The 26,926-nt window shown below is 34.2% G+C and overlaps 2 protein-coding genes and 1 pseudogene across 6 annotated transcripts; 2 read left to right on the plus strand and 1 right to left on the minus strand.

The window, feature by feature from the left end:
- LOC118747889 (UTP--glucose-1-phosphate uridylyltransferase-like) lies at positions 1-25,399 on the minus strand. 5 transcript variants are annotated; one of them, XM_036482093.1, is made up of 10 exons: positions 25,135-25,399; positions 4,900-5,086; positions 4,725-4,816; positions 4,563-4,568; positions 1,913-2,056; positions 1,651-1,856; positions 1,349-1,574; positions 1,136-1,274; positions 314-723; positions 1-236 (listed from the first exon to the last, which is right to left on the minus strand). In XM_036482093.1, exons 1-10 carry the CDS (start codon positions 25,159-25,161, stop codon positions 129-131), a joined length of 1,545 nt encoding a protein of 514 aa, XP_036337986.1. In that variant the 5' UTR covers positions 25,162-25,399; the 3' UTR covers positions 1-128. The 5 variants fall into 5 exon arrangements, with proteins under 5 accessions (XP_036337986.1, XP_036337985.1, XP_036337984.1 ...); XM_036482092.1 differs by lacking the exon at positions 25,135-25,399 and adding an exon at positions 20,772-21,250 and having other exon boundaries at positions 1,913-2,053; XM_036482091.1 differs by lacking the exon at positions 25,135-25,399 and adding an exon at positions 20,772-21,250.
- LOC118747890 lies at positions 8,295-10,210 on the plus strand (annotated as a pseudogene).
- Positions 25,400-25,687: 288 nt separating the features above from the next.
- On the plus strand, positions 25,688-26,419 carry LOC118747892 (small VCP/p97-interacting protein). The gene is made up of 3 exons (XM_036482097.1): positions 25,688-25,998; positions 26,072-26,242; positions 26,317-26,419. The coding sequence occupies exons 1-3, from the start codon at positions 25,933-25,935 to the stop codon at positions 26,329-26,331; spliced, it is 252 nt and encodes an 83-aa protein (XP_036337990.1). The 5' UTR covers positions 25,688-25,932; the 3' UTR covers positions 26,332-26,419.
- The last annotated feature ends 507 nt before the right edge of the window (positions 26,420-26,926 follow it).

Genomic DNA, 26,926 nt, shown 5'->3' on the forward strand with positions numbered 1-26,926 from the left:
TTTGTTTTCACCTGAACTTTTTCACTTATAAAAATATGCAACTGACTACTCTACGTAATAATTCCTGATTTATTTCATAAGGAAGTCTTTGCGTTTTTTGGACAGCATCGGCGATCTGCAACTTTTTTTTAATGATCCAAAATACGCATATTACCGGAGACGATCTTATTGTCCAGAATGGCACCAGCTGGTATATCAATACGATCACCATGATTAGCAATAATAATAACAGTACCCTGCAAAGGAAAACGAATTTTAAGTTACGAAAAAATAAATCAATTGAAATAATATTTAAAAAAAAAAAAAAACACACCCTAAGCGACACACCGCGACCAAATGTCACATCGCCGGACACCGTCAAATGATCAAGCTCAATAATATCGGGTATGTTGGCGAAGCGGCCAAGGAACTCTTTCACCTTTGAGAAGTGATTTTCGCCCAACTTAACAAGCGGTGTGGTGGGGAACATGCGTTGTGGTGACATGGCGAGACTGCCGTTTTTCAGGTGATACAGATTTGACATGACTAACAACAAATCCGAAGTCTTTTTCACTGGCAAGAAACGTGAACGTGGCACATTGATGCCGATGGCGCCATCAAAACACTTCATGGCAGCACCAACGGCTGTTTCCAGTTGCACTACGCGTACACCATTCTCCATTGTTTTGTTGTTGACAATGATCTCCATTTTGAGCGTGCGCTCGCGGAGTACACGATCGATAGCTGTGAAAAATTAGATGGCAGGTGTAAAAATATTTCAGTATTTTAGGCATGATGCTATTGAGTTTTAGCAAATATGTATGTACATATGCATATATGTATGTGCATAGTAGGGCTGTTCAGGATATTGTGCAAATGGTCTTGGATTTGCATTTGTATTTGCATTTACGAATTTTATGCTTGCTACCATGGCAACCGTTTGCATTTTACGGTTGTACATTTACAAATGCGCCGAAATATGCAAATGCGAGATCATATGCACCTTGATCCTGAACAGCCCTAGTAAGTGGCATATTTCTGGTTTCAATTGTTTTTATTTTGTTGTATGAAAAGAATGTATAAAACGGTGAGTACATATTTGCACTAAACTGAACGCTCACTAGAACTCTATGCAAGACACTCTTCTCCTGCTTACCATCCAATTTCGCCCAGATGTTATTGGTGTTGAAGAATTTAAATGTTTTTACTGATTTGAAGTCGTCGACATGTTCTTTTGGCACTTGTGCGATTTCCAGCAAACGTAGTTTGTTTTCCAAGTTAATGAGAGTACCACCCTGAAGAAGTAGAAGAAACCAATTTTTATGAGTTTTAAAAGTTAAAATAACATAGTTATTTCTAGCAAACCTACCTTGACATCAGCACGTGTTTTGTCAGTGACTTCCATCACAAATTCGACAGGTTGTGCGGAACGTTCCTCACCCAGCAATTTATTGAGTATGGCCAAGTCCACGGTAGCGCCCAGGTTATCAATATTGGAAAGGAAACAATATTCACGGCCTTCGTCGATAAACTTCTTTAGCAGACCAGAATTGCGGAAGGTATCGTAGAAGTCACCGTGACCGGGTGGATACCAGCTGTAAGGAAATATTTCAAATGTATTCTCTAAACATTTATATACTTAAATAAATACGGGGTTTTCAAACAACATACGCATCAATATCTTTCTCCACCTCGAGATCTTTGGCAACTGGCAAGAAGGATTCACGGCTGATGCGCGGAAAACAGCTCTGATTAAATGTGTGAATTTGAACACGAAAGCCGGTATATTTGCGAATGATTTTTTGTGTATCTTCATCGGTGTTGAATGAATTCATAAGCACCAGCGGTACATTGGCATCGTATGTTTTATTCAAATGCTACGATGGATGATGGTAAAATTTGGTTATGTGAAAATTTTATATTCAATACTTACCTCAATTTGTTGCACAGTTAAATCGAGGAACGTTAGATCGGAGCGCACGGGTATGACACTCTTAGGACCATGGCAACCCATAGATGTACCCAGACCACCATTCAGCTTTACGACAACCAATTTGTCTAACATTGTGCGAATCTGCTTTGAAGATAAAGAAAACATTTAAGTATCGTGAATCAGTTAATTATTGTAGGAGTGATTGAAGAGACGAATAACAAAAGAACAACAGAATGAAAGTAAGCCAATAATAATTCAAATGCATAGAAGCGAAAAAAGAAGAAAATCGAGAAAGGAGGATTTTAAGGCCCGTACTTATATGAAGGTATGTAAATTAGAAGCTAGTATTAATGCCTAAAGTGACATTTTCATATACATACATACGTATGTCCTGAAGTTAGAGAAAAATTAAAATCACGATTTTAGATAATTGTAAATAAAAATTGCGCTTAGATTTTGAGATCAAAACCGCATTAATATACCCTCATTACTTTGATCAAGGAATATCGAAAAAAAAAATTCTAAAATATTTGTTTGAAGGGCAGATAAATTTTAAAGGCTACTTGAGAAAACGGCCCAAAGTTTGGAAGATAATTGTTAGGACAGAAAATGATTACAATTTTTCGATTTTTTGAAATTTTGTTGATCCAGAAAACGGGGTTTATCGATACTAATCAAGGTTTTGTCAGAACCATTCCAATTTTTTATGACTTTTTTGCGGGCCTTCCAGAACTTTTTTGGGACCTTACCAGGACACTTGAAGTTATTTCGCGACCTGCCAATGTTTTCGATAATTTCAAATTTTGCTCGGACTATTCAGAGTTTTCTCGGGACTTTTCAGGCTTCGGGATTTTTCGAGTTTAACTTTCCATGCATTTTTTCTGAACTTCGGAAATTCTTGTACTTTACCTTTTGGAATTTTTCCTGAACCTTCTAGACATTTTGAACCTTTCCGAATTTTTCGAGAACTTCAAGATTTTGTAGGGACCATTCAAAATTTGACTGGGGCCATTCGGGATTCTGCGTCTTTGACTTTGGCAGTTTTTTGAACTTCGGAGATTCTTAGTACCTACATAATTAACTTATGGAGATCTTTCAGAAATTTTCAAGTATTCTTCCTGGATATTTCGGACCTTTTAAAATTATTTTTGGACATTTTTTCGATAGCTTCAAGATTTTCTCGGGACTATTCCGAAATCATTTGCGGTTTTTTTAGGCGCTCTTTGGGCTTCCTCCTGTTTAACTTTCAGAAGCTTTAAGTGTTTTTTCAGAATTTCAGTGATTCTAAGTAAATTTTTCGGGAGTTTGTCCGGACACTTCGGGTAGTTCGGAATTACATGGGACTTATTCGACACTTTTAGATACATTTCGAGATTTTTTCGGGAACTTCAAGATTTTCCCGGGATCATTCAGAATTCGTTCGGGACTTTCTTGGAGCCCTTGAGTATCTTCCTGCGTAATTTTTCGAGTTTTCGAATTTTTTTTTTTCAAATTTCGGAAACTTTTAGTATTCTCAGAACTTCTTAGTATTTTATGTTTGGAATGCTTTCGTTGGCCTTTTGGGATTTTGGGCACATTTAAGAATTTACCGAACCTTGCGGCAGAAATAGCGTCATAGCGGGAATTTTTAGTTCCAAAAGAAACTAATAACTTTCCTTTTTATGAACGCCTAAAAATTTTAATCAAAAATGATATGTTATTTTCTTTTCAAAAACTGTTAAGCAAACCTATTTTTGGCCATAAACCCCCAAATTGAAAAATTAACTAAAATTTTTGCTATACATGGGCATACTATACATGGGTAAGGTCTGCTTAGAGGAGGTTTTTAAATTGGTAAAATGTGCTTTTAAATTGCATACTTATTGGTGGTAAACTTTTAGAAATACCTCAAAAAATCGTATACTTTTTTAAAAATACTCCTTAAAATCATTTTCATTTCACTCAATGGTTTTTCTTCTTATTTTAGCTAAATATGAAGTAGTAAGATTAAAAATCTGGCGTTTTGAGTTGCATTTTTTTGGGGTCCAATTTTACCTCTTTTTTATGTTTTTTTTTGTTTACTTTCGAATGCCAATTGTTTATACAAAGTGCTAAGAAAATTAAAAGCTACTAAAATGTGGCAATGCTGTTTCGAAATATAGTACAAATAACCAGCGTTTCTATGTTGAATAGCCTAACAATTTAATTTCCTATGAAGCGTATTTTGTAAAAATTTTGCATTTTTCTCTTTGCTTGCTGGAATCTCAAGCTCACTACAAACCAATGCATTTCTTTTCCAAATTTAATATCGGCCAACATTAGCGAAACGCTAGATATCTCGTAGAAGTTTAGATAAAAAGTATAAAACACTTACAACCATAAACCAGCGCTGGTGGAAAGTATTCGAAAGAAGCAATTAGTACGCAAAATAGTAAAAGTGAAAAGTTAATATTTAAAAATATGTACAGTTAATAGAAAATTCGATAGTGAAAAGTATGTATTTAAAATACGGGGAGAGTAGAAAGTGGTTATAGTTGGTATGTAGATTACATTACAAAAGCCAGTCGAAATTCAAGTAAAAGCATTTGCTATACTAGCAGATTTATAGAAATAATTTAAGTATTTCGGTTTGGCATTTTCAATATCGCAAACATTAATTACAATTTGTTACCTCGTTCTATTACACACCAGAATCAAAATGGTTCACCAATTCACATACAAAAAATGAGAGTTTGAATAGAAACAGGCATATATATTTAATAAATGGAAATAATACAAGAATATGAAATTAAAAATATGTATACGCAAAAATAAAATCAAGTCGGCATGTTACCTGCTCATTTTTAGGCGAACTCAGATTGGAGTAATCCATGACGGCGTTCGCAGGCAACTTCTGAATTTTGTCCCAATCAATAGAAGGACCCTCTGTTTTAGTGGAAAAAACGGGATCATAGTTATTTAAATGTAAGTATGTGTTATAGCAATCGCAACTCCATACACACACTTACCTTCTTGCAGAAAGCGTCCAAACAAATCGGCGAAACGCACCATTTCCTTTTGCAACTCGGGGCGCTTTTCCGCTGGCGCAGTGCGCAACAACCGATCCAAATCATTTTCGAGCGATTTGAGTGCATCGCGCTTGGTCACCTCATGGAATTCTTTTGAGTCAGATGGCGCTCTTTGGTGGCCACGTACCTTAAAGAAACCAATGAAAAAAATATTCCATTAAATATACAAATAAATGATTGATTCTGCATTTGTTATCAAATATGTATTTATATGCACGTGCCGTTCAAGGAAATAATGCTATGCATATTAAAATTAAACAAAGCTGATCAATTAATGAAATGAGCATGCGTTATCATGGCAACACAAAGTTTTCAGATATTTGCACTTGCTAAAATTATTGGTGGGTGCGCAAAGACTTTTTGATTTCTATATGAGCTCTGATCATTCTTATCGCAAACTTGGTGATGCATACAACGAAGTGACCTCAGCAAAAATTTCTTAGCTTCGGAATATATCGTCGATGATACTGCAAAACGTTCTATGTCACTAATTACCTCTGTTGCTTAATAGATCTGTTATCTGTATCTGATCGCTTCTGGCAATCGTTCATCTTCATCAGCCAAAGGTAGACAGTTTTGTCATTCTAGACTATTAAAGTGTCAAGGGTAATAATAGACGTATATCGTTTTGCAGTATCACCGACGATATTTATGACCTGGTGGTGCACTGCCACCAGCCTAGGTGTGCTTGTATTACCCTGTGTTCGGAAATGCATCAAGTGAAAGCATCAGCAGATTTTATATCTAAACTATAATTGATGGAAATGTCTAGTATGCGCAACCACGGTTAAATGCCGAATTGGAACTTAGTTGCGCAATTATAGTTTAGAAATAAAAAAGCTTCATGCATTTCTGAACACAGCCATAATTAAATTTTGAAATTTTCGAAACTTTGAAAGGCGTTTTTGTGTTAGGATCGCAGGTCCTTGAAATTTCGGAGCAGATAGAGCGACTGTGTTTGGCAAATAAGTATTATAAGGGTGTTACATATACATACATAGTAGGAGAATTCTATTGACCAGTTAATTCATCCCTCTGGGATACCGTGACCGTCCTGAAATCCACGGAAAGTTCAGTGTTCGTATTTCGACGAAAATGGCGATCGGCAATGGATATACCCCGCTGAATACCATTAATAGGACGAACATTTTATAGAACACTTTCTACAATTTGCTTTACTTCTCAACACTTCTTCATTTAACTGTATGTAAGTTAATTATGTTGAAGTGGCTGCCGGTGGGCTCACCAGCACACTTAGGCTCACCATAGGGCCCGCTCAGGTACCACTAGGGATCTCGCGTGTGGAGTTGGCAAATTTGAGCAATCACCGCATCTTTAAGCCCGCTAAATCGCTAGGATCTCCAATTGTTCCAGCACCTATGAGCCTTAGTCTAATCCTTTCCAGTGCAGGAACTTCGCAAAGTAGGTGCCTTACTCTTACTGATTCAGGCTCCTAATCGTCTCTGTGGTTAAACGGCACCCCAAGTCTTTCCGCGTGCCTATCTAGAGTGATTTAATCGGTCATAAGTCCTGTACCGAAAGAGATCTATCGCCTGCTCAGCATGAGGTGCTGTCTCGATCTCTTCTCATCCCATTCCGGTCACCTAAGCTTTGCCATTTCGCATGTTTGCAGTTGTCTCCGCCTTTCGCCTGCTTCGAAGAAGAAGAATACCTGAATATTGAACTTGCAGGTAGCGAGCCACATGCCCTGCCTCTTATATGACGGTTAAAGTGCAAGGGAAGTGCTCTTCCTTGTAAGCTCATCCGTCATTTCATTACCTGGTATACTTCTGTGTCCCGGTAGCCATAGCAGGTGAACTGCTCTGCCATCACGTTAAGTGATCTGCGGCAACTCACTACAGCTCCCGAGTTGTATGTGACAGAATCCAGAGCTTTTAAACCCACTCGGCTGTCTGTGAAACTGGAGATATTATTGCATCCTATTACTTCTGTCCATAAGCATACGGCAGCTCCCTGTATGCCCGAGTATGTACAGTAATCAAAACCACAATAGAATAAATAAGAATTTAAGTTTCTTCAGCTTACCGTAAGTTGACAATAACTAATGCAAAACCGTGTTACGAAGGATTATAAAAACTAGTGCCTCGGAGCAAAGGTTTTCTGTTCATCGCTCCGCTGTTAACTTCTGCAATTTTACTTCGCTCCGAGCTTTTTTTAACCGACTTCAAAAAAAGGAGGAGGTTATCAATTCGTCGAAATATTTTTTTTATGTATGTTACCATAAATTTTGAACAACTTGAACCGATTTCGATAATTCTTTTTTTATCGGAAAGGTGGTGTACCTCAAGGTGGATCATGAAGAAATCAAGAAAGACTTAGATAGACAACTACATACATTGGAGTTATGAGTAGTATGTATTGCCTCCCAGAACTATAAAGAAAAGTTTCTAGGACCCCTTATTTCAAAATTTTTGAAGCCATATTCTCCAATTGAACTTCTCTTAAAAGGGGAACATTAAAATTAACTAAGAATGACGCAGTTATAGCTTAATTTCGCTTAAGACAAGCACCAACACGTTCCCTTGCTTTGGAAACACATATTCCCGTATACTTTCGAATGGTAAGACTATAAGTAGATTTTCTGATAAAGCTTTTAATGGGAAGGTGTTCTTAAAAGAGCTTTGCCTGAAAGCATTTGGATGCACATATTTCTGAGCATATTAAACATCCAGATCTTACTGTTGAACTCCACAAGATAGCTACATAGGTTGCGGGAATTAGAAATCTCAATCTACTCTGGCTTCAAAATAAAAGACAAGTTTAGGAATACGACCTTTATCCGAGACTGGGAAGCTAATTGCCATCTCACAACATATCGATGGTCCTCTCCAATAACGGTACCGCTCAAAACTAATAAAAAAATCCAAAGAGAAATCATTATTTTGCGATTTACATTTTATTTGATCTGAGCATTTTTTTTTAACCAAACTAGCCAAGCGTGTAAGTCAAATGCTAAAAGGACTCCTATTAACGTTGTTTTTAGGTTTATTACAATGTGTGTTGGTGTTGGTTGATTTTTCCGACAGGGTGGTAAGATAATTTATTTTGGAACGAATTTTCGTCATCCCTTGTGAAGCTTGGTTTGCAGACAAACCGGTTTCGGCGTTGTGCCATTTTCAGTGTCATTTTTCGTTTATTTTATTATAATATCTAATCTCTTCTGTGTGGCGGCATTATGCGTTCATACATCCAAATATATGTGAAATGGCATTTATGATGAGGAATAACAGTAAAACTCGCTATGCATAAACGAAAATGTCTCTTTAAAATAATTAAAAAGCTTTAAAAAAGACACGAAAATGACAACGAAGTGCGCTCAAGTGACACCAAGTCAGTCACCAGCAACAACACCCCAATAAACCTTGCAAATGCATGCGTTTGAAGAAAAGAAAATAAAATGGTGACAAAACAGCAAAAGCATTGCAACAGCGACAACAGCAATCATTTAAACATTTACTGCGTGCAACATTGCGTGGCAAAAGTAATTTTCTTCAGTAATTGAAGCCCGCGCAACCAAGTAACCATAAGAAATTCAGTCTTGCATGTGGAGCGATTGCGGTTAGATCGTGAAATTTTTGGCTTTCATATACTAGGCTAGCAGCTGGAGGACTGTAGAAGAAAATTTAAAAATGCGCTGTACAAAAATTGGTTGCTTGCAAATCCTTTGCCTTGCACTCCTTGTCCGTGCAAGCGAGCACAACGAACCGACGAAGCAGCTTAACAAACGCGGCGTTGCAGAAAATCTTGGCCAGGGTTTAAAGTTCGCAGGTCAAATGTTTGGTAAATCTATTTGGTAATAAAAGTAAGCAATTTTCTTAAAAAAAAAAAATTCTACACGTAGGCATCAACACAGCCGCCGATGTGGCAAATCTAGTGGCGATGGCATTTGGCAATAAAAAGCCAGACTTGATGTCACTATTTCAGCAGAAGCAAACCAACGCTGCTGAGGCTGATAGTGAATCGGATGCATCGCAACAGGACACAGGCTCGCAGGAGCAGCAGCCATCGAATGTAAAGCACAGGCATCGTTACAAACAACAACAGCAGCAGCAGCAGCAGCAACAACAACAAGAGACGGATGAGAGTGACGAGCAGTCAAGAGAACCGCTCAGTAATTCAGAATTCAGCACCAGTCGATTCGTTACAGGCGTATTGCGCATGATTGGCTTCGACGCTACCAAATTGGGTGCACTGGCAATAAATGCATTAATTATGATTGCGCAGGCGGTAAGTAGCCATCGCTCCCTTAAATTATACTTCACCATACATACTGCCTTCTATTCGTTCTTAATGAGCTTAGATTGGTAATGCATTTACGGCGCCAACACATACCAGCGCTGGCTACACACCATCCCCGACGACACCGTACGATGACGAGGACGAAGGCGTACGTCCAGAAGCCCAACGGAATGGGGAGCAGGATGGACATCAACCGCGTGCCTTACGTGAGGGTACACCAATCGATTGGTATCTAGAGAATCCGAATGAGGGTATGCGTCGCACCTTGAACGATGCATTGGATACGCAACTAACAGAGCGCATCACTGAAATGATTGAGAATGTGGAGCAGCAAGAGGGTCGACAGGCTGGTTGCATTAAGTTGTTGATGTGTAAGAGTTCGCCAATTATTTGGGGCATGCAACGTTCGGTGAGTGAACGCGTAACGGGCAAGGCGACGACGAACAACACAGTGGAAGATAATGCGGAGGGGAAGAAGAAGAAGGCGAAACCGAAAAAACTATTTTCCACTGATGTGTTTTTTTGCGCATTTTCCCACACTTGAGGAGTTTCGTGAGCATGGCGCTATCTGTGAGGAACGCTTCGGCAAACAATGCAATGTCGACGAGAATGATGATACAAAAGCTGCGGAGACAAAACAAAAGAACCCAAAGTAGTAATGAGTGTGTAGTACTCGAAAGTTTCAGAAAAATTAAAGCTTGTCTGTAGAGTAAAAGAGCCGACGCGAAAAAGTGGTATTCTGCAATGTAAATACCAAGAAACTCAACAGAAAATAAATAAAATTGCTTATTTATGTGATTTTTCCATAGAACTTTTGTGTCGCAAATTTAGACGATTTCTGGTTATTTATGAAGACATTCTGTAGATTTTATTAAAAGAAGTGCGAGAGATCTATAAGATTGACAAGCCTTTTGGGTTCGGCGATAACATATGTAGAAGCGGTTTTATTGGCTGTTAATCTACATTATAGAGTATTGCACAGCCCATTGAAGATAGCTGTAACAATATAAATACCGATAACGATAACAAAATCTAGAACGATAATTATATGTATAACAGCAATTACAACGATTACAATATCGATAACGACAACAATATCGATAACGACAACAATATCGATAACGATAACAATATCGATAACGATAACAATACCGATAACGATAACTAACTTAGACGCTGTTTCACTCAAAGTGTAGAGAAGTCAGCGTGGCACGCAAAGTTTTTTTTTTAGCTCCGCCTTAAAAATGTCAACAAAAGATTTGGCCAAGGAAAATTGGCCACTTAAGCGTAAAAAATAATAAAGGAACGCCGCACACAAAAAGTACTTAAATAGGGAATTTTTGGAGGGAGATTGTTTTAGGGAAATTTTTAAGGGAAAAGATTTTAAGTGGTTGGTAACACTGTCTCTAAGTTCTTGAAGCCCTTGGCTGGGCGCATGTACCAGCTGTTAAGCGCAATTTGGTCTGAGAATACACATACGAAGATTGAAATCTCAGCCTCCTATGGCTAACCCCCAAAAACGGAGATCCTTCCATTTTTGCCCCAACTACAGCGGGATAAGTCCTTTTAACTTTGGTTATAAGGAAATACTGTCATTCTTCATGAACCAACTGATTGGAACTTATCATCGTCCAGATTTTCGCAGCATGTTAAAACCTGTGGAAGGCACTAGATATGCATAACTCCCGTAAAAATAATACGGCTTTGAGGAAACTATATTATGCGAAATCTATGGCGCTGCTGGATAAATATGTATACTAGTAGAGAGCATAAAAGGGCAACGATTTCCTGGTTTGAACATATGGCATATACATACATACATATAAATGATGCTACCGTAATGGTCTATCGACTCGTTACTCATAGCGTAGTTTTTTTAGTTTAGATTAAAACCAACAAGCAGTTGTAGTGTTGTAATATAAAGTATTGTAGTTTTTCTGACAATAAAAACAAAAGAAATTCGCACATTCGAATAAAATAAATGCAACAGTGGAATAGTAAGTTAAAAGCAACTACAAATCATATAATCATGTATGCTTATTCATTTAGACAACGTGCCATTTTTCAAGCCCTAATTGTTTGTCTTAACTGATAAAAGACACAAAAGTGCTTAAATCCTCTTATATAAAATGTATACATAATTAAAATTAATTCAATCCTGAATGTTAACATTAACTTTCGACTTCTCATTCTAAAACTAAGGCACGTGAAAGTACTCAAATAAAGGGACAATAAAATAAGTATGTATGTAGATATGTATAAACATTAGGGTAGTCCAAAAAGTAAAGTCCGAAATTTTAATGTTCTCACCCCCTAGGATTGTTCTATATCGAAAAAAATATACCCGTATTTTTTTATTTTGAAATCAAAAAATATTTAGAGGTCGCTCAAAGTTTTCCATGCATTTTGCATATGGGGAAAAAACAACTTTTCGTAGAAATGGTATAGAATTCTTGAAAATAATATTTTTCGATCGGAAAACTCAGGTTCTCTTCAGGAGACTTCCAATAACAATACCCGATTGTTTATTTAACCCGTTTTTAATACTACTACTTTTTTATTTGTTCCCCCCATTGCATTTTTCTGGCATTTTCTGGGAGTTTTGGCGGACCTGTACAATATAATTAATATTCAAAAATGGTTAAATAAACAACTGAGTATTATAAATGGGAAACTTCTGCCGAGAAATAGAGTTTTCTGATCGAATAATATTGATTTTTAAGAATTCTATAGCATTTTTACGAAAAGTTGCTTTACCCATATAGAATAAATGGAAAACTTTGAGCGCTTTGAGCGACCTATAAATATTTTTTTATTTCAAAACAAAAAACTAGGGGTATATTTTTTCGGTATAGAACAACCCTAGGGGCCGAGAGCATAAAATTTCCGACTTTACTTTTCACATGGATTTTTCGACCACCCTAATAAACATACATACATATGTAGTGTTAGAAGAAACCTTAGTTCTCACACCAAGGGCAAACATGTTAAAATTAATGCTTTAAAAGTACCCACATTGCCTACGGCAAAGAGTTTATAGTTTTAGACCTTTGTTTTCTCAGCACTTAATTGATAAAGTAGTTAAAGCTTTTAAGTGCTTGAAGATAAAAAAAATATATATATTTACAACCTCTTTTCAGATAAAAAATATTTTAGAAATTCAAAGTGAAAAGGTCAAACTAACAAATATTGCTCGGAGAACTATTGATCTTTAGACTGTTAGGCGAAATTTTTGTGATTAAATAAGATAAGAACTTCAGAGATAGCGTCACAAATTTGTGAGATAAAATAGGACCATTTATGTACATACGTACAACTTATATACTCAAGGGAGGAGCTCAGTTTGGCACATCTTTAGGTTATATGCATAGCGCTATTATTTGTTTTTAACTTTCTTTGATTTATTTAATAAACATATACTTGTGCAAATAGGATTCTTATTGTAAATATTTTAATGCCAGTGGCTCGATCATATACATAACAAACGATAAGATACGTCTGCTAATGTTTGCTTCAGTATTTACTTATTGCAAATTATTAAATATTTGCCTATTGTTTTATTATTAAATTTATAGACTATTGCACACTTTTTTACTTCGACTTTCACAGAGGTTATTGTGTGCATATGTATATGAATTATATACCTACTAATAGTATATGGGCATTACCAATCTGGCGTTACGTGACATTTGTATGCTAAAATGTAAAAAAAAAAAAACATTTGAAAGTCAAAATTTAAAAAAGGTTTTTCTGTATTTACATACTAATGGCTCTTTATTCAGTAAAAATATTACAACTGTTGGTAGTAGTGATTTAAAGATATTAGTAAAGATATGCGCCGGCGTGACGTTACAAAAAACAGAAATAGATTTTGACTTGGGTTACAAAATTGCAAAACTCTACGAATCGGGAGACAATTTTTTTTTTTATTTTTGTAATATTTTAAATATTTAAAGTTAATTTTCCACGTTTTAAGAATTTTTTTCTGCTTTTTGTTTAATCAGCTGAGCTATCTGACGGGACCCTACCTGACGTTACGTTACAAAAACATTCATCGAAAAAGTTTTGTTAATATTGTTTTTGAACGAATTTTCAACGCGAAAAACATGCATTTTATGCCGAATATACTTTTTATTTTGACATCAGCGCCACCTAGTGGGTCCATTTTTTTCAAATCTACGTCTTACTACGTTTCAACTAAACATGCCAAGTTTAAAACAAATCAGAGCATAAATACGGATTTTTAAAATATCTCGACCCTGGCGCCACCTAGCCGGATCATTTTTCGAAAAAATGTTTCTGCTTAATAACCAAAATAACTATATTATAAAAAAAAGCCGAATCGGCCCATAAATAAATTGGATATATGAATTTTAATTTTTTTTTCGCGGTGGATTTTCCACTGGAAATACCCAAGAATGATAGAATACAAGATTGCGCCCATTAGAGAAATGCCAAAACGCGAGCACGAATGGAAGAAGAGGAAATTTTGCATGAAAAATGTAAACAAGTTGCACAAGTGGGACGTCATACAAACAGTGATTCTGTCAAGGGCAAAAGGGGCAATTTGACCCTTTTTAAGCGCCAATACCCTTTGACCCGACTTTTTGAAAAATTTTATTTTTTTATCCTTTTCCAAAATTATGTGCGACTTTTGCCCCTTTTCAGACAGAACCATGCTACTAGAAAGTATTTCCTCTTGTAAGTACGTAAAAATGCATCACTTACTGCGACTTTCTGAAAATTCTCAACGGCAACACTGATGGGCGCCACCTACATCGTGCGAAACGCCCATATATGATTTGCTTTGCAACGAACATTTTTTACGTGGCCAGAAATGCCTCCAAAACGTCATTAAAATGGCCATATGCAAACATGCGTTGGATATAAATATGGGCTGGACATTAGATTTAAATTGTGAACAAAACATTTTCACTAACTATTGACTTTGGTGAAGGTCTTTGATTTTTATAATAATCAGCGTTCAACCTTATCAGTTTGAAAAGTTTGTTTACAAATTTTTGGCATATTTTATTTAGAATCGCTAGAAACATTTAGATTGATAAACATCATTTATAAATAGAACAAATGATTTAAAGGCGCATTAAAAACTTAATAAATGTATGTATGCATCTACATACATATGTACATATATACGTAATTACATATGCATGTTCGTCGACAATTGTTATTATATTACAAAATAATGGTTTCTCTAAAAAAGCCACATCAAATCGCTGCTATTTACCATAACACTTACTGTCTCTCACAACGACACGCTTGAGTTGAACAGTAATTTTTCTTAAAGTGCTGTCAGACGTGGCAATTCAAGTAATTTCGAAAAGCCTTTCAATTTTAAGAATTTCAGAAAATAATTGCAGGAGATGTAATAATAACTATACATATGTATATGTAAAGTGACTCTCGAAAGTAGTGTTAAAAGTTTCGAAAAGCGATAATAAAAGAAGAAATCTGCCTTAAAATTGTATTATTTCACAGAAATTTTAGTTTGCGAGCACATTTGGCAGAAATTAAAAATGCTAGTGCTACAAGCGCAAGTTTAAATTAGTTTTCCGTTACAATATGTTTTTACTAGTTTTATTTTTGAAAAGTTTTGCTGAAAAGTAGCAAAAAGTACTTTTCGAGTGTTTATCCGCGAAAGCGGGTAAGTACTAGAAGGGGGTGCTTGAGGCGTATGAATTTTGGAACAAAAGAATACCTTCTCGCGACAAAAACATCGATACATCATACCTTAAGATCCGAATGCAAATTCCGAAAATATGACGAAAAATGTAAAAGGCGTCGTTCGGCAAAAAACAAGTTCCAAAGTGCCTTGCAAAAAAAATTTCTACTTACCTGTATACGGGAAAAATATTCCAACTAAAAACTGTATGAACGAAAAAAATATTATGAAAATTTATAAATCACTAGAGGAAGCACAACACTTTTTTGTGAGGCATTCGCACTTCAAAAAAAAAAGGAGAAGGTTATCAATTCGTCGGAATATTTTTTTATATTTATTTATTATTTTTTTATGTATGTTACCGCATAACTGGGACCACTTCAACCGATTTCGATAATTCTTTTTCTATCGGAAAGGTGGTACCTCAATTTTGCATGATGAAGAAGTTAACGGTACTCCTAAATTTTTATATGGAAATTGAAGTCGGTTGTGTTTTTTTTTTTGCTTAAAAAATACTTGTTTAAATATGCCGTTAGTTTGAAGTCAAACGAGCAAACGAGGCCTTAATTTCAGGCGATATCCAGAAAAATGTGAATGTAAATTTAAAAAAGTTTTGCGCTTCTGTTATGAAATTTCAAATTTGTCATTTAGAGTATTTTGCACTGAGGATGCCGATATATATGTATGTATGTATGTATGTATATATGTATGTAATCTAACCACACTGCATTGCTGGGCCAACATTTGCCGGTAAAACAAAGCCACGCAATTACGGCTACGACAATGCGACGTAAGTTTGTGACACATATTTAACTACGTATGTACGTTGGGGTGATCTAAAAATGCATGCGAAAAAGTAAAGTCGGAATTTTTATGCTGTTACGAACTAGGATTGTTCTATACCGAAAAAAATAACCAAATTTTTTTTTATTTTGAAGTCAAAAAATATTTAGCGATAGCTCAAAGCGCTCAAAGTTTTCCATGCATTTTATATGGGAAAAAAACAACTTTTCGTAGAAATGTTATGGAATTTTTGAAAATCAATATTTTTCGATCGGAAAACTCTATTCTTCTTCAGGAGACTCCCAGTAGTAATACCCAATTGTTTATTTACCCTTTTTTTTTATAGTAACTATATTTTATATGTCCGCCAAAAACCACAGAAAATGCAATGGGGGAAGCAATAAAAAATCTTTATGGGGTGAGAGCATAAAAATTCTGACATAACTTTTTTTTTTTACCACCCTAATGTGCATACACATATACAAACACCCATATATATTCGTACATATATGAATTTTCTGCGCATATGAAAATATTTCAATACTTGGCGCGATTAGCGCACACAAGGGTTAGATTTTGAGGTTCAAAGCCCCCCTAAAGTTAATAACCTCAAATACAAACTGTATCTCAAAGCTTAAAGGCTGTTTCCAGCTCTCAAGAAAAAACGAAAAATTCATATAAAATGACGCACAAGAAATGGAAAAGAAGTTGTCTTCTATCAAACTTTCTTAAATTAAGAAAATTTGCAGCAAAAGGAAAATGCTTTTTCAAGCCACAGAAGTAATGAAAAATATTTCTTGTGATTTTGTATTATTTCTGTGGCTTGAAAAAGCATTTTACTTTTGCTTTAAATTTTCTTGGTTGCGCCCCTGCTTGGCGCTATATTATTTCTTGGCGCCTACTAAGCACGCTTTGGCGGTTGCATTATGCAATTCATTAATTAATGCACTATATACATATATGTACGTACGTATGTATGAGTACGAGTGCTTTATAAAGACGTTTATGAATTTTCGTAACAAATTGTTATACGTGCCAATTAATTGACGAATTGAGAGGAATAATGACAGGCAATAAAGACAGCGGAAATGAGCAAAATTCTTAAATAATTCGATGCAGTTGAGTGCTATTCGACGTTCATAATTTTGGAAAGTATTTATGCCATTTGAATTCCAAGACATGTACGATTAATTGATTTTAAATGGGCTCAGACTAACTTGAATAGTCATGGAAGTTGTTATGATCCGCAGAAGAAAAGTACATAATTTGGCCATTAAACAAATGAGTGCAAAATTTAGAAGAAAAAAAAATATTTTTGAATATTTAATTAAAAATATCCTGGCTAAGATTTTTTCAGCCTCGCGGAATGCCAATTTATTAACAAGTGAAATTTCATACAAAATAGATTTCATCCATTAAACCAAATGGGTGAAGGTCATGCCCTATTCGGATCCTCTACTATAAACAAATACAAACAAAAACTTAAAGTAAATAAATTAAAAAAGTAAATATGCACCAATATAAATTTCTGCTGACCATGGGCCTCGGCGAAGCCACAGCTTATCAGTTCTACATTTGTATGTACAAATGTACATGTGAAAAAAATCTTTCCCTCAACTCGCGTTTTACCAGCGAAACCACAACAAAACACCTTTAACATTTCTCAAAACGCAGCTTCATTATCTGCTGCAAGCCTTTAGCGCTATTTATACCCATACATTCATATGTACTTACACTGGTGGCAGAAATAATAGACTCATTAGTACTTTTAAGAATTTTAGCTATATTTCTTTAGTTTATTTTATGTTTAATATTTTTTTATAAAAGCCTAGGTAGTTATACAACAAACATCATATAAATCCGCCATTCAAACTTTGTATGAAAATTATAAAAATTCGACAAATTTTCAAACTCTTTATTCAGAATTTTTAGAAAAATTACTGGTACGCAGTTTTGTAGCCCATTCAATTGTAGTATAATAAAGTGCAAGTTTCAATTGGCTGCAAAATACCGTTGATTTTTAAGATTTTTTTTTTTTGCTGACGGTGTCACGAATTTTTTCCCATACAAAGTGTGATCGACAATTTTTTTTTATATGGAAGAGAATGCCTAGAGCAAAAAAAATTGTCGAAAAACCAGGAATTTTTCTAAAAATTCTGAATAAAAAGTTTGAAAATTTGGTGAAAATTTGTCGAATTTTTATAATTTTTGTATAAAGTTTGAAAAGGGTATTTGTATGGTGATTATTGTATAACTAGCCAGGCTTTTATAAAAAAATATTAAATATAAAATAAACCATGGAAAAATAGCCAAAACTCTTCAAAGTAAGGCGGGTCTGTTATTTCTGCCGCCAGTGTATGTATATTTGTTTACGCCTTCATTCGGCTTTGTCTCATCAAAGCTGCAATTAAAACGAGTCGAATGGCGATTATAACAATTGAGTGGCAAATCGAGTGGAATAGAAATTAGTTTTTTTTCTCGAGATTGTTTTAATCAATTTAATCAACTTCAAATTCTGCTAACTCATTTTAGAACCCAAAATTTTCACAAGTTAATAACTTTCATTTAATTCACGCATTTAAGTTATGCAAAGTCATCATTTGATAAAGATTTTAATGAGAACGACAAATACAAAACACAAGTTTTTTGATAGCGGTGGTGATAAAAAATATTACGTGCGTTATCTTACGAGAATCTTCCTGGCTCCCTTCTTCTTTCATTTTCTATTAAATAGCAAAAAAGTCGTTTTACGAATAAACTTTTTGCCCTTGGTATTTGATAAAGAAAACTTAAATCAAATAACGGTTTATTTTGTTTTTGTAAAAAATAAACCGAAAGTGCTTAGTAAATACGTGGTCAAAGAGTCGTTGTCTGTCAGTGCAATATTGGAATACATTTCAAGGTAGGTTGGTATTGAAAACGGGCAAAATAGGACAATAACCACGCCTACCTCCCATATAACGGTAATTTTCAGAAATACGAAAACTGCGATATTTTACTAACTACTGAAGATTATTCACTCAAAATTGATATTTACAATAAATTTTAGACGAAAAATCAGAATATTATACATTTTTGGAAAATGGGCCTCGCCTACTTATGGTTACATGTGTATATCTTGGTAACCCCTGTACCAATTTCTTCCAAACTTGGCTTAGTTGTTGGACTTGGTATAAAATACGAAATTGCCGAAAATTTTTAAAATCGGACAATAACCACGCCCACATCCCATATAACGGTAATTTGGAAAAATACGAAATCTTCGATAAATCAGTAAATATTAAAGCTAATTTATTCCAAATTGATGCTTGCAACAATTCTTTACCAAGAAATACGTTTATGATAAAATTTTGGAAAATGGGCGTGGCACCGCCCACTTATGATCACATAAATGTATCTCGCTAACCGTTCTAGCAATTTGTACCAAACTCGGTATGGTTATTGTGCTTGTCACATAAAAAAGCAAAACGTTGAAAATTATTGAAATCGGACTAAAATTGAGGCCGCTTTTCATATAACGGTAAATTTCAGAAATGCTTGAAACTTCAATAATTCGAAATTTAAGGACGCTAATTTACTCAAAATTGCTACACCCCGGCTTAAAATGTATCGGTAGCTTTCGGAAAGGTGAAAATCATCTATTTAATACTTGCGCCGGGTATTTAATGTTCGGCTCCGCCCGAAATTAATCTTTCTTACTTGTTTTTGTTAAAATCTTTTTCAAATGTATGAGGGTACCTGCAAACTTTATTTTCGCGACCTGTCTAACGTACATACATATTTTTAAGAAACAAACATTATAAGTATTTTGGTATATTAAACAAAAAATCATAAAATATACGCAAATAAAAGACAAATACATATTTTCTTTTTGCATACAAAACACTTTACACCTCATTAAGAGGCCAAATTGCGCCAAGTGCTTTTTCGTTTTGCCGGCAGTTACATATGCACGTCCATATATATGTAAATATGTATTCACGCACCACACTTGCAAGCAGTGTTGCCGCGGCGTTCAGAAGAAATGTATCACCAAAATTCCCTAAAATGGATCAAAAATATGAATAAAAAAATTTAAGTATCAAAGTATCAATCTTCAATAAAACTGCTAATTCTTAAATTAAAATGGTAGTTTAAATTTTTAATTTTGATCGTTGACAGTTTTTATTAATATTTTTTGGTTTTTATATAAAATACAGAGTGAAAATAAAGCTTTTATACTCGGTAACGGTTGAATTCATTTGCATACTTAGCTAAAATCACATATCAAATTGGTGTTTAACACTTTAAAGACATAAAAGTAATTTTCACAATACTTATTGGCTTACTCTAGATACAAATTCTTAAGGCAGTGTTACACAATTGGTACATTTGTACATTTTGGCAGTTACAGAGTAGTGTTGTTGGGAAATTCTTTCATTGAGCTGAACTCACATTTCTCAAGAACACTGGGACTGCCAAAATGTACAAATCTGTACAAATGTACCAGTCGTGTGACACTGCCTTTAACCCAGTACCACATCTGACAGCTTCAACAATATTAGCCTCTTCCCGCACTCCATGATTTTTAATGAGAAATTGTTCGCAAAATATATGATAAATGTGTGAAAGGAAACGACTTCGGACTAAATCCTGGAGTACGGGAACATGCTAGTTGTGTGTAGCCAACAGTGATGTCAAAATCATAAAAGTCCTAAGATGGGAAGAGTTAACCTCGACTTGTGAATTAAAATGTATCACAATTTATACTAAGCTAAAAAAAAGTATCTTTTAAAAATTCGATGAAAAACGTATCATTTTGATCCGCTTGTATCAAAACGGCAACACTGCTTGCAAGCACAATTGTTTTGTGGCTCTTCGGCGTATGTTACTGAAGCTAGATGCTCGACCGCTACATAGACCGTGTCATTACCATTAACAGAGGTGTTTTTAATAGACGTTATTTATTTAATAAAACAAACGCATATTTATACATAACATAAATGTATGTAAGTACATATACTAATATAGATAAACGCACAAACAGATATTTAAAAACAAACAAACACACTAATAATAGTTAGGTACACTCAATAGAAGAACTTACGCGATCTAAAAGAATATCGATGGCATTCATTGCGTTTCAATTGTTGGTATTTAACTACTTATGTTTGCAAAAAGGCAAATATATTTATAGTATTGTGAAAACAATTAAACGGGCTATTGATTTTGGTATTTTATTTATTTATTTTTTTTTATTTTAAGCCGCCAAATTTACTTATGCATGCTTCTAGCTCGAACGCCAAATAATTGGGGAAGCCTATGGAAATTCGCTGCTCACTTAAAAAACTAGCAGAAATTATTATTTTAATTTACATTAATTTACTTTTAATTGTCACCGCACTTTAATGGTTTTTAAAGTTAATATATATATATATATATATTTTATTTTTTTATTGAGAAGCGCGAATTATTTGGGTGACAAACGCTTTGATGAACGATCGCGACGAGACTGTGCAATTGAAAACAACGATATTTTCAAACTTAATTTTATATTTGTGCCTTGGAGCGAACTGAACGTTGACTGGAGACGAATACGCACTCAGCCACACAATTATATGGCCATACAGACATACATACATAAATACATACATACATACATGCTGAAGAGTACATATAGCATGTGTTTTTTTTTTTTAATAGACTTACTCATTTAAGTACTGAGGGCGACTAGTAACTAACTAGCGTAAAAGCATAGGCAATCAACGAGAGATGAAGTTAATAACTAAATAACAAGTTAGTAGTTGCACCTATGTGTATGTGCATATGTAAATACATACATACATACATACATTTGATAGTGGCATGTAGAGATAGTGCTTATAGCCTGCCATTAGTTTTGTCAAAGCGATATTGGCAGTGAGGTGCGATGGAAAACATGGCAGAGAGTTTGATTGCAAATTGTTGATCAGCGGTACTGAAAGTGTCAACGATGTCAAGCGTTTCAAATACTAGCATTCTTTGTTTTGGAAGGTATTCTTATCAATTTCGTCCTGATACAAAAGTCATTTAGTAATGCATATGTATGTATGTTTGAATAATTCGAAGCAGACCCTTGGCCAGGGACTGCTACTCTAACTTTGTGCAAAAATATGTGATGTGATAGGATATATACAGCGGTAAAGATTAGTACACTTATGTAAATATGTATGTATATGTAGGTATCTATGTATTTACATATGTATAAGTATGTACATGCATGTATAAAATATGTACATCAATATCTGCATAGTTAAGTGTTCATTTTAGTAACGCAAGATAAGATAAGGCAATGAGCACAGATTGTTCTTATCAACCGTCCGCAAAAATATTAAGCTACTCAAACCATAAAAAAATATGAGAGCGAACAGAACAAGGGAACACACATTGTGCACACTTCAATGGGATTATTCCAGCCTCCCAAAAGGAGAAGCGTTCATGAAGCTGAACTCATACATGTACATTAGACTGCATCGCCAAAAAAAGTTGCGGTTTTTCCGCCGGGATTACAAAATTTATAATATTTTAAGACGTCCACTAAAATATTTCGGAAAAATATTAAGATTTACGTGAGCTGGACCGATTTGAAAATACTTACCTCCAAAAATGGATTTTTTTATGAATAAAAAAAGTTTCTTAAAGATAAAAAAATCCCCTCAAATAACAAAACAGTTTAAGCTTAAAAAGGTTGCATACGAATTTAAAAAAAAAATTTTTTAAATATTCAACGGAATCGTAATAATGAGATTTTTGATGCTGTTTTTTTAAATTTTTTCAAACATTGGCATAAGAAAAACTTTAATAACTGAAACTAAGCTATTCCGATTTAGACTTGTGAGGTATCATTTGGAAAGGTATTTTCTCACAATTTTTCCATTTTTATTTCTTTGCTAATAAACTCATTCAAGGCATGCAAGAGAAAGGTAGAATGAACATCACAGCATCAAAAATTTCATTGTTACGATTCCGTAGACAAGATTTTTAAATATTTTTTTTTTTGCAGCTTAGTCTGTTTTGTCATCTGAGGGGATTTTTTCAAAAAGTTCTTGAAGAAACTATTTTTATTCATAAAAAACTCCATTTTTAGAGGTATTTTTAAATCGGAATATTTTTCCGAAATATTTTGTAATCCTGCCGGAAAAACCGCAACTTTTTTTGGTGATGCAGTCTAATGTACATATTTATATATTTATATGTATGTATATATATATTTATATTTATTGTAAAATGTATCTTTAATTGAAATGTATTATGTACGTTAATTTAAAAATATTTTACTTGTCAGTTATTTCGACAAGTTTCCATTGGTCCTTATCGTTCTGACTCGCTCAATTTCGTTGCCGCTTATCACACACAATTTGAGCAGACGTTTTTGTTACGAGTATATTCTTAACGTCCTCACACATTTGCTTACATATTTTGATTCTTGTAATCAATTCTCAGTCGCGTCTCTTCACATTCACTCAATCGTATTTACATTTATTGTATGTACATACGTACATACATATGTATGTAAGTATATATGTAGTGCATAATATGTATTATGGAAACTTTTCGGATCTTGCTGATGATACCCTGGTCTTATTACGATGATCTTTTGATTTTGAATGACGCCAAACGCTGAGTTTTATATAAATAATCATACAAATATTAACGTGAAAATATGTATGTATGTTTGTACATACATATGTATATGTACATATAGCTTATTATAGAATTACTTTTTATATAGTTATATATTGTGTAAAAATTACATGCATAAATCTTGCATTATTTGCTATTCAGTAGCGGATATGCATGCCTATTTTCGGCATTTTGCGAGTAGTTAAATTGAGAACTTTCAACGTGTCTCTTAAAAAATAAGGTTTTTAACCGACTTCACAAAAGGAGAAATGTTATCAATTCGTGGGATTTTTCTATAATTCTTTTTTTAATGAACGATGTTACCTCACAGGTGGGAGGTTTGGTTTAAATCCGATCATCTTATCATGAAGAAATTAACGATAATCTTAAATGATTATATGAGAATTGAAGTCGGTTTTGTTGTTTGCTTAAAAATTACTTGTTATTATTTAAAAAATAATCTTTTAGTAATGATCGATGCGTACATAATATGTACACAGTAGATCGATTGAAGCATATGTATGTATGTAAACAGCTCGCTCTGTTCGAGAATAAATTAAGATTTGCCTTTTTATTGTCGTCTTCTTCCATTCAAGCATATATAAACGACTCTTAATCATATTTGTGTCCACAGGAAACATTTGGCTCTTGTTATCATACGCTTCACCTCATCCTACATCTACATATGTGAAAACATACACTGCCGGAACAAAGTATTGGCACAGCAAATTTTTCACAATTTTAATTCTAACATTTTTCCGCTAATATCGTATAAAAATATAGTTCATTCTACAACAAAAAACATAAAAATATAATTTCTAACATTTGTGCTAAACTCGCGTAAATTCAGAAAATTTTTATGAAAATTTTCAACTTTTTAATCAGATTTATTTGATTTTTTTTTGAGTATGCAGATTTTTAGCCGGCAGTGTATGTACATATATACATACAATATTGTTTGTTTATAAATAGAAATTGTATAAGAAAAGCTAAATCAAATCGTAGTTTTTTGTTGTTTAAACATTGAAAGGCATATTGTTCAGAAGCTTGTGTGTTAAAGAAGTTCCTCGCTGTTGTTAAATTTCGTTTTGATTGATTAAACTTGTAGATATGTGCATACTTACATATGTACATATACCCGCAAGTTTAAACAAAGTATTTAAGCCAGGTTTTTACATATACAATTCTATTTAGTTTACAGAATTCTACCTAAGAACGTTAAAATAGTACATAAAGATAATGTGCAAATAACAAAGTGCGTGGATGTGAAAAATACAATAGTATTATAAACAGTATATTTGCACAAATGTACTTATGTATATTGTTATTAAATATGTAAACAAAGCCTTGTCGTTAAAACAATTTCCCATGTGCGCATTATCAAACCCAAGAAAAGGAAGCATGCGGAGGGGGAAAACCAGCAGAAGGTAGGTATGCACCAAATTGGGCAGCCAGCGCGCGTTCTCTAGGTCATTCGAAGGTCGCTGTGACGACGCCAGGCGACAGTTGACAGCGGCTCATTTAAAGTGCAAATATCTAGTATATGGTAGGAGACTATCCTCTAATTTTTGCAGATACACACATGCAGGTATACATATGCTTTATTTTCAAAATTATGCTCCATTTCACATGATTAATTATCGTTTAAATGTGATCCTACGGGAGTATGTTCCCCAGAAGTGCAATCCCTGTATGCTTCTGAATTGGTTATAAGCGGATCGAAATCCCTGCAACCTATTTTATGTATGTCTCTATATACAAACACTCTCGTAATTATTATAATGCTTATATTTGGCATAATTACTCACCTTACTATCATTTGGAATATTCAACATTTTTATAAAATCCGCACGAACTCCACTGACGATTTTCGATGGGCACAATTACACACTTTTTTACAAATTTCTTTTAATAATACTTTAATCCCGTCCCTTGTTTTCTACCACTTTCTGTAGTGCAGTTTTTGTGCGAAATTTACACTGGCAACCGCGATAAACACGACCGTTGAGTATTTTGTGCAAACAATTCGAGCCAAATATTTTTCACTTTTGTTTGTCTCTTTTGTTATAACATTCCTGTACGAAATTTTTTTTTATGCTTATCAGCTGGGAAAAAGAAATGTCAACGGGCTGTCTGGAATGTCATTGGAATGCACTACCGGAAGTCATTGGAATGCACTAACGGAATTCATTGGAATGAACTACCGGAGATACAGGCTGATAGACACCGAGTAGATAGTAACCGAGTAGAAATTTTCAAGAGTTTTCACAAAGAACTTTGTGCCAAAGAAGCAAGAACGTAAATCTAATTAAAAAGAATTATTTTTCTTGTATTGATAAAACGTTTTCACTCGGAAATCTTCATAAACAATGAACCGGAAAATACACCTGTTGGTAGTTTTTGACAAATTATTTCCGTAACTGAACATACCACGCACTTGTTTACTCTTGTTCTACCTACGCCCAACCACCCCACCAACATTTTACAAAACAGCTGATCCAAAAAATTACAATTATTCTTATAATTCTCTGCAAAAATTGCTTTTAAGTGCAACACCATTCATAAATCATCAAAAATATACATAATTTGCTGAACATTGCATTAAAATGGGTTCTCTGTGTTCATCGTGTTTTGGAAGCAATGGTGAATCATCTAATTTGATGCCTTCACCGGTAAGTTCAACTCAATAAAGATTTGTTAACACCTCTATAACCCAATAACAAATAAACCAATTGCCCTCCAAAGGAAACACGTCGTCGCCAGCAGCTTGAAGCAGCGGAACGGCGTCGTGAAGAAAATGAGCGGAGAGGTATTAAAAACCCCGATAGTATTCGACGCCAACAACAGCGTACAGAGGAAATGGAACGTAGGGAAGAGGAGGCAGCACGAGTGGGTGGTGGTGCTCCGAACTTAAAGGTATATATACCTATATAAAAGCATTTGATTTTACAAAATACCATATAAAACCAATAATACATATATATTTACAGTGGCAAACCGCTTAAGGAAAACTGGATCAGAAGTTTAAAAGAGATATGTAATTTTTAAGCGTGTCATTCTAAGCATTCAAAATTATTAAAATTTCTATAAGCACGAAAAGTGTTTAACTTAAAAAGATATACGTATGTACACATTTACAAATAATTGTTATGCATATGCTAATACTACTATATATTTATGTATGTTCATATGTAAGTATGCATATTAGAATATAGTAAAAACACTAGAATGATAATACGTTAGAAGAAATAATGGCACTCCTTCCATCTTTCTCGTAAAAAAGTGCTCATTACTAAAATAAAAATCATATATGTAGGTACCTGCCGTTATTCTCTCTAATGTATTATTATACTGTGATAAAATATGTAACATTGATAAACAGACATTCTTCAGCGATCTATGTACATTTTAATGTTATTAAATTTTTTGACTGTTGCGTTATACTTATAAAAAATATTTATGAAACAATACCAAAAACTAATCGAAGCTACATATTCATATATTATATAGAAACATCTGCATTGTGTTTTTGTAATTTTATACTTATACAATTTCTGTGAACTAATAAAGTATGTTTTGTAATTATGCAGTGCATGAGTT

The sequence above is a fragment of the Rhagoletis pomonella genome, unplaced genomic scaffold (assembly GCF_013731165.1).
Source record: "Rhagoletis pomonella isolate Grant_MI unplaced genomic scaffold, Rhpom_1.0 Rhpom_scaffold_00012, whole genome shotgun sequence".
In the NCBI taxonomy this organism is placed as follows: domain Eukaryota; kingdom Metazoa; phylum Arthropoda; class Insecta; order Diptera; family Tephritidae; genus Rhagoletis; species Rhagoletis pomonella.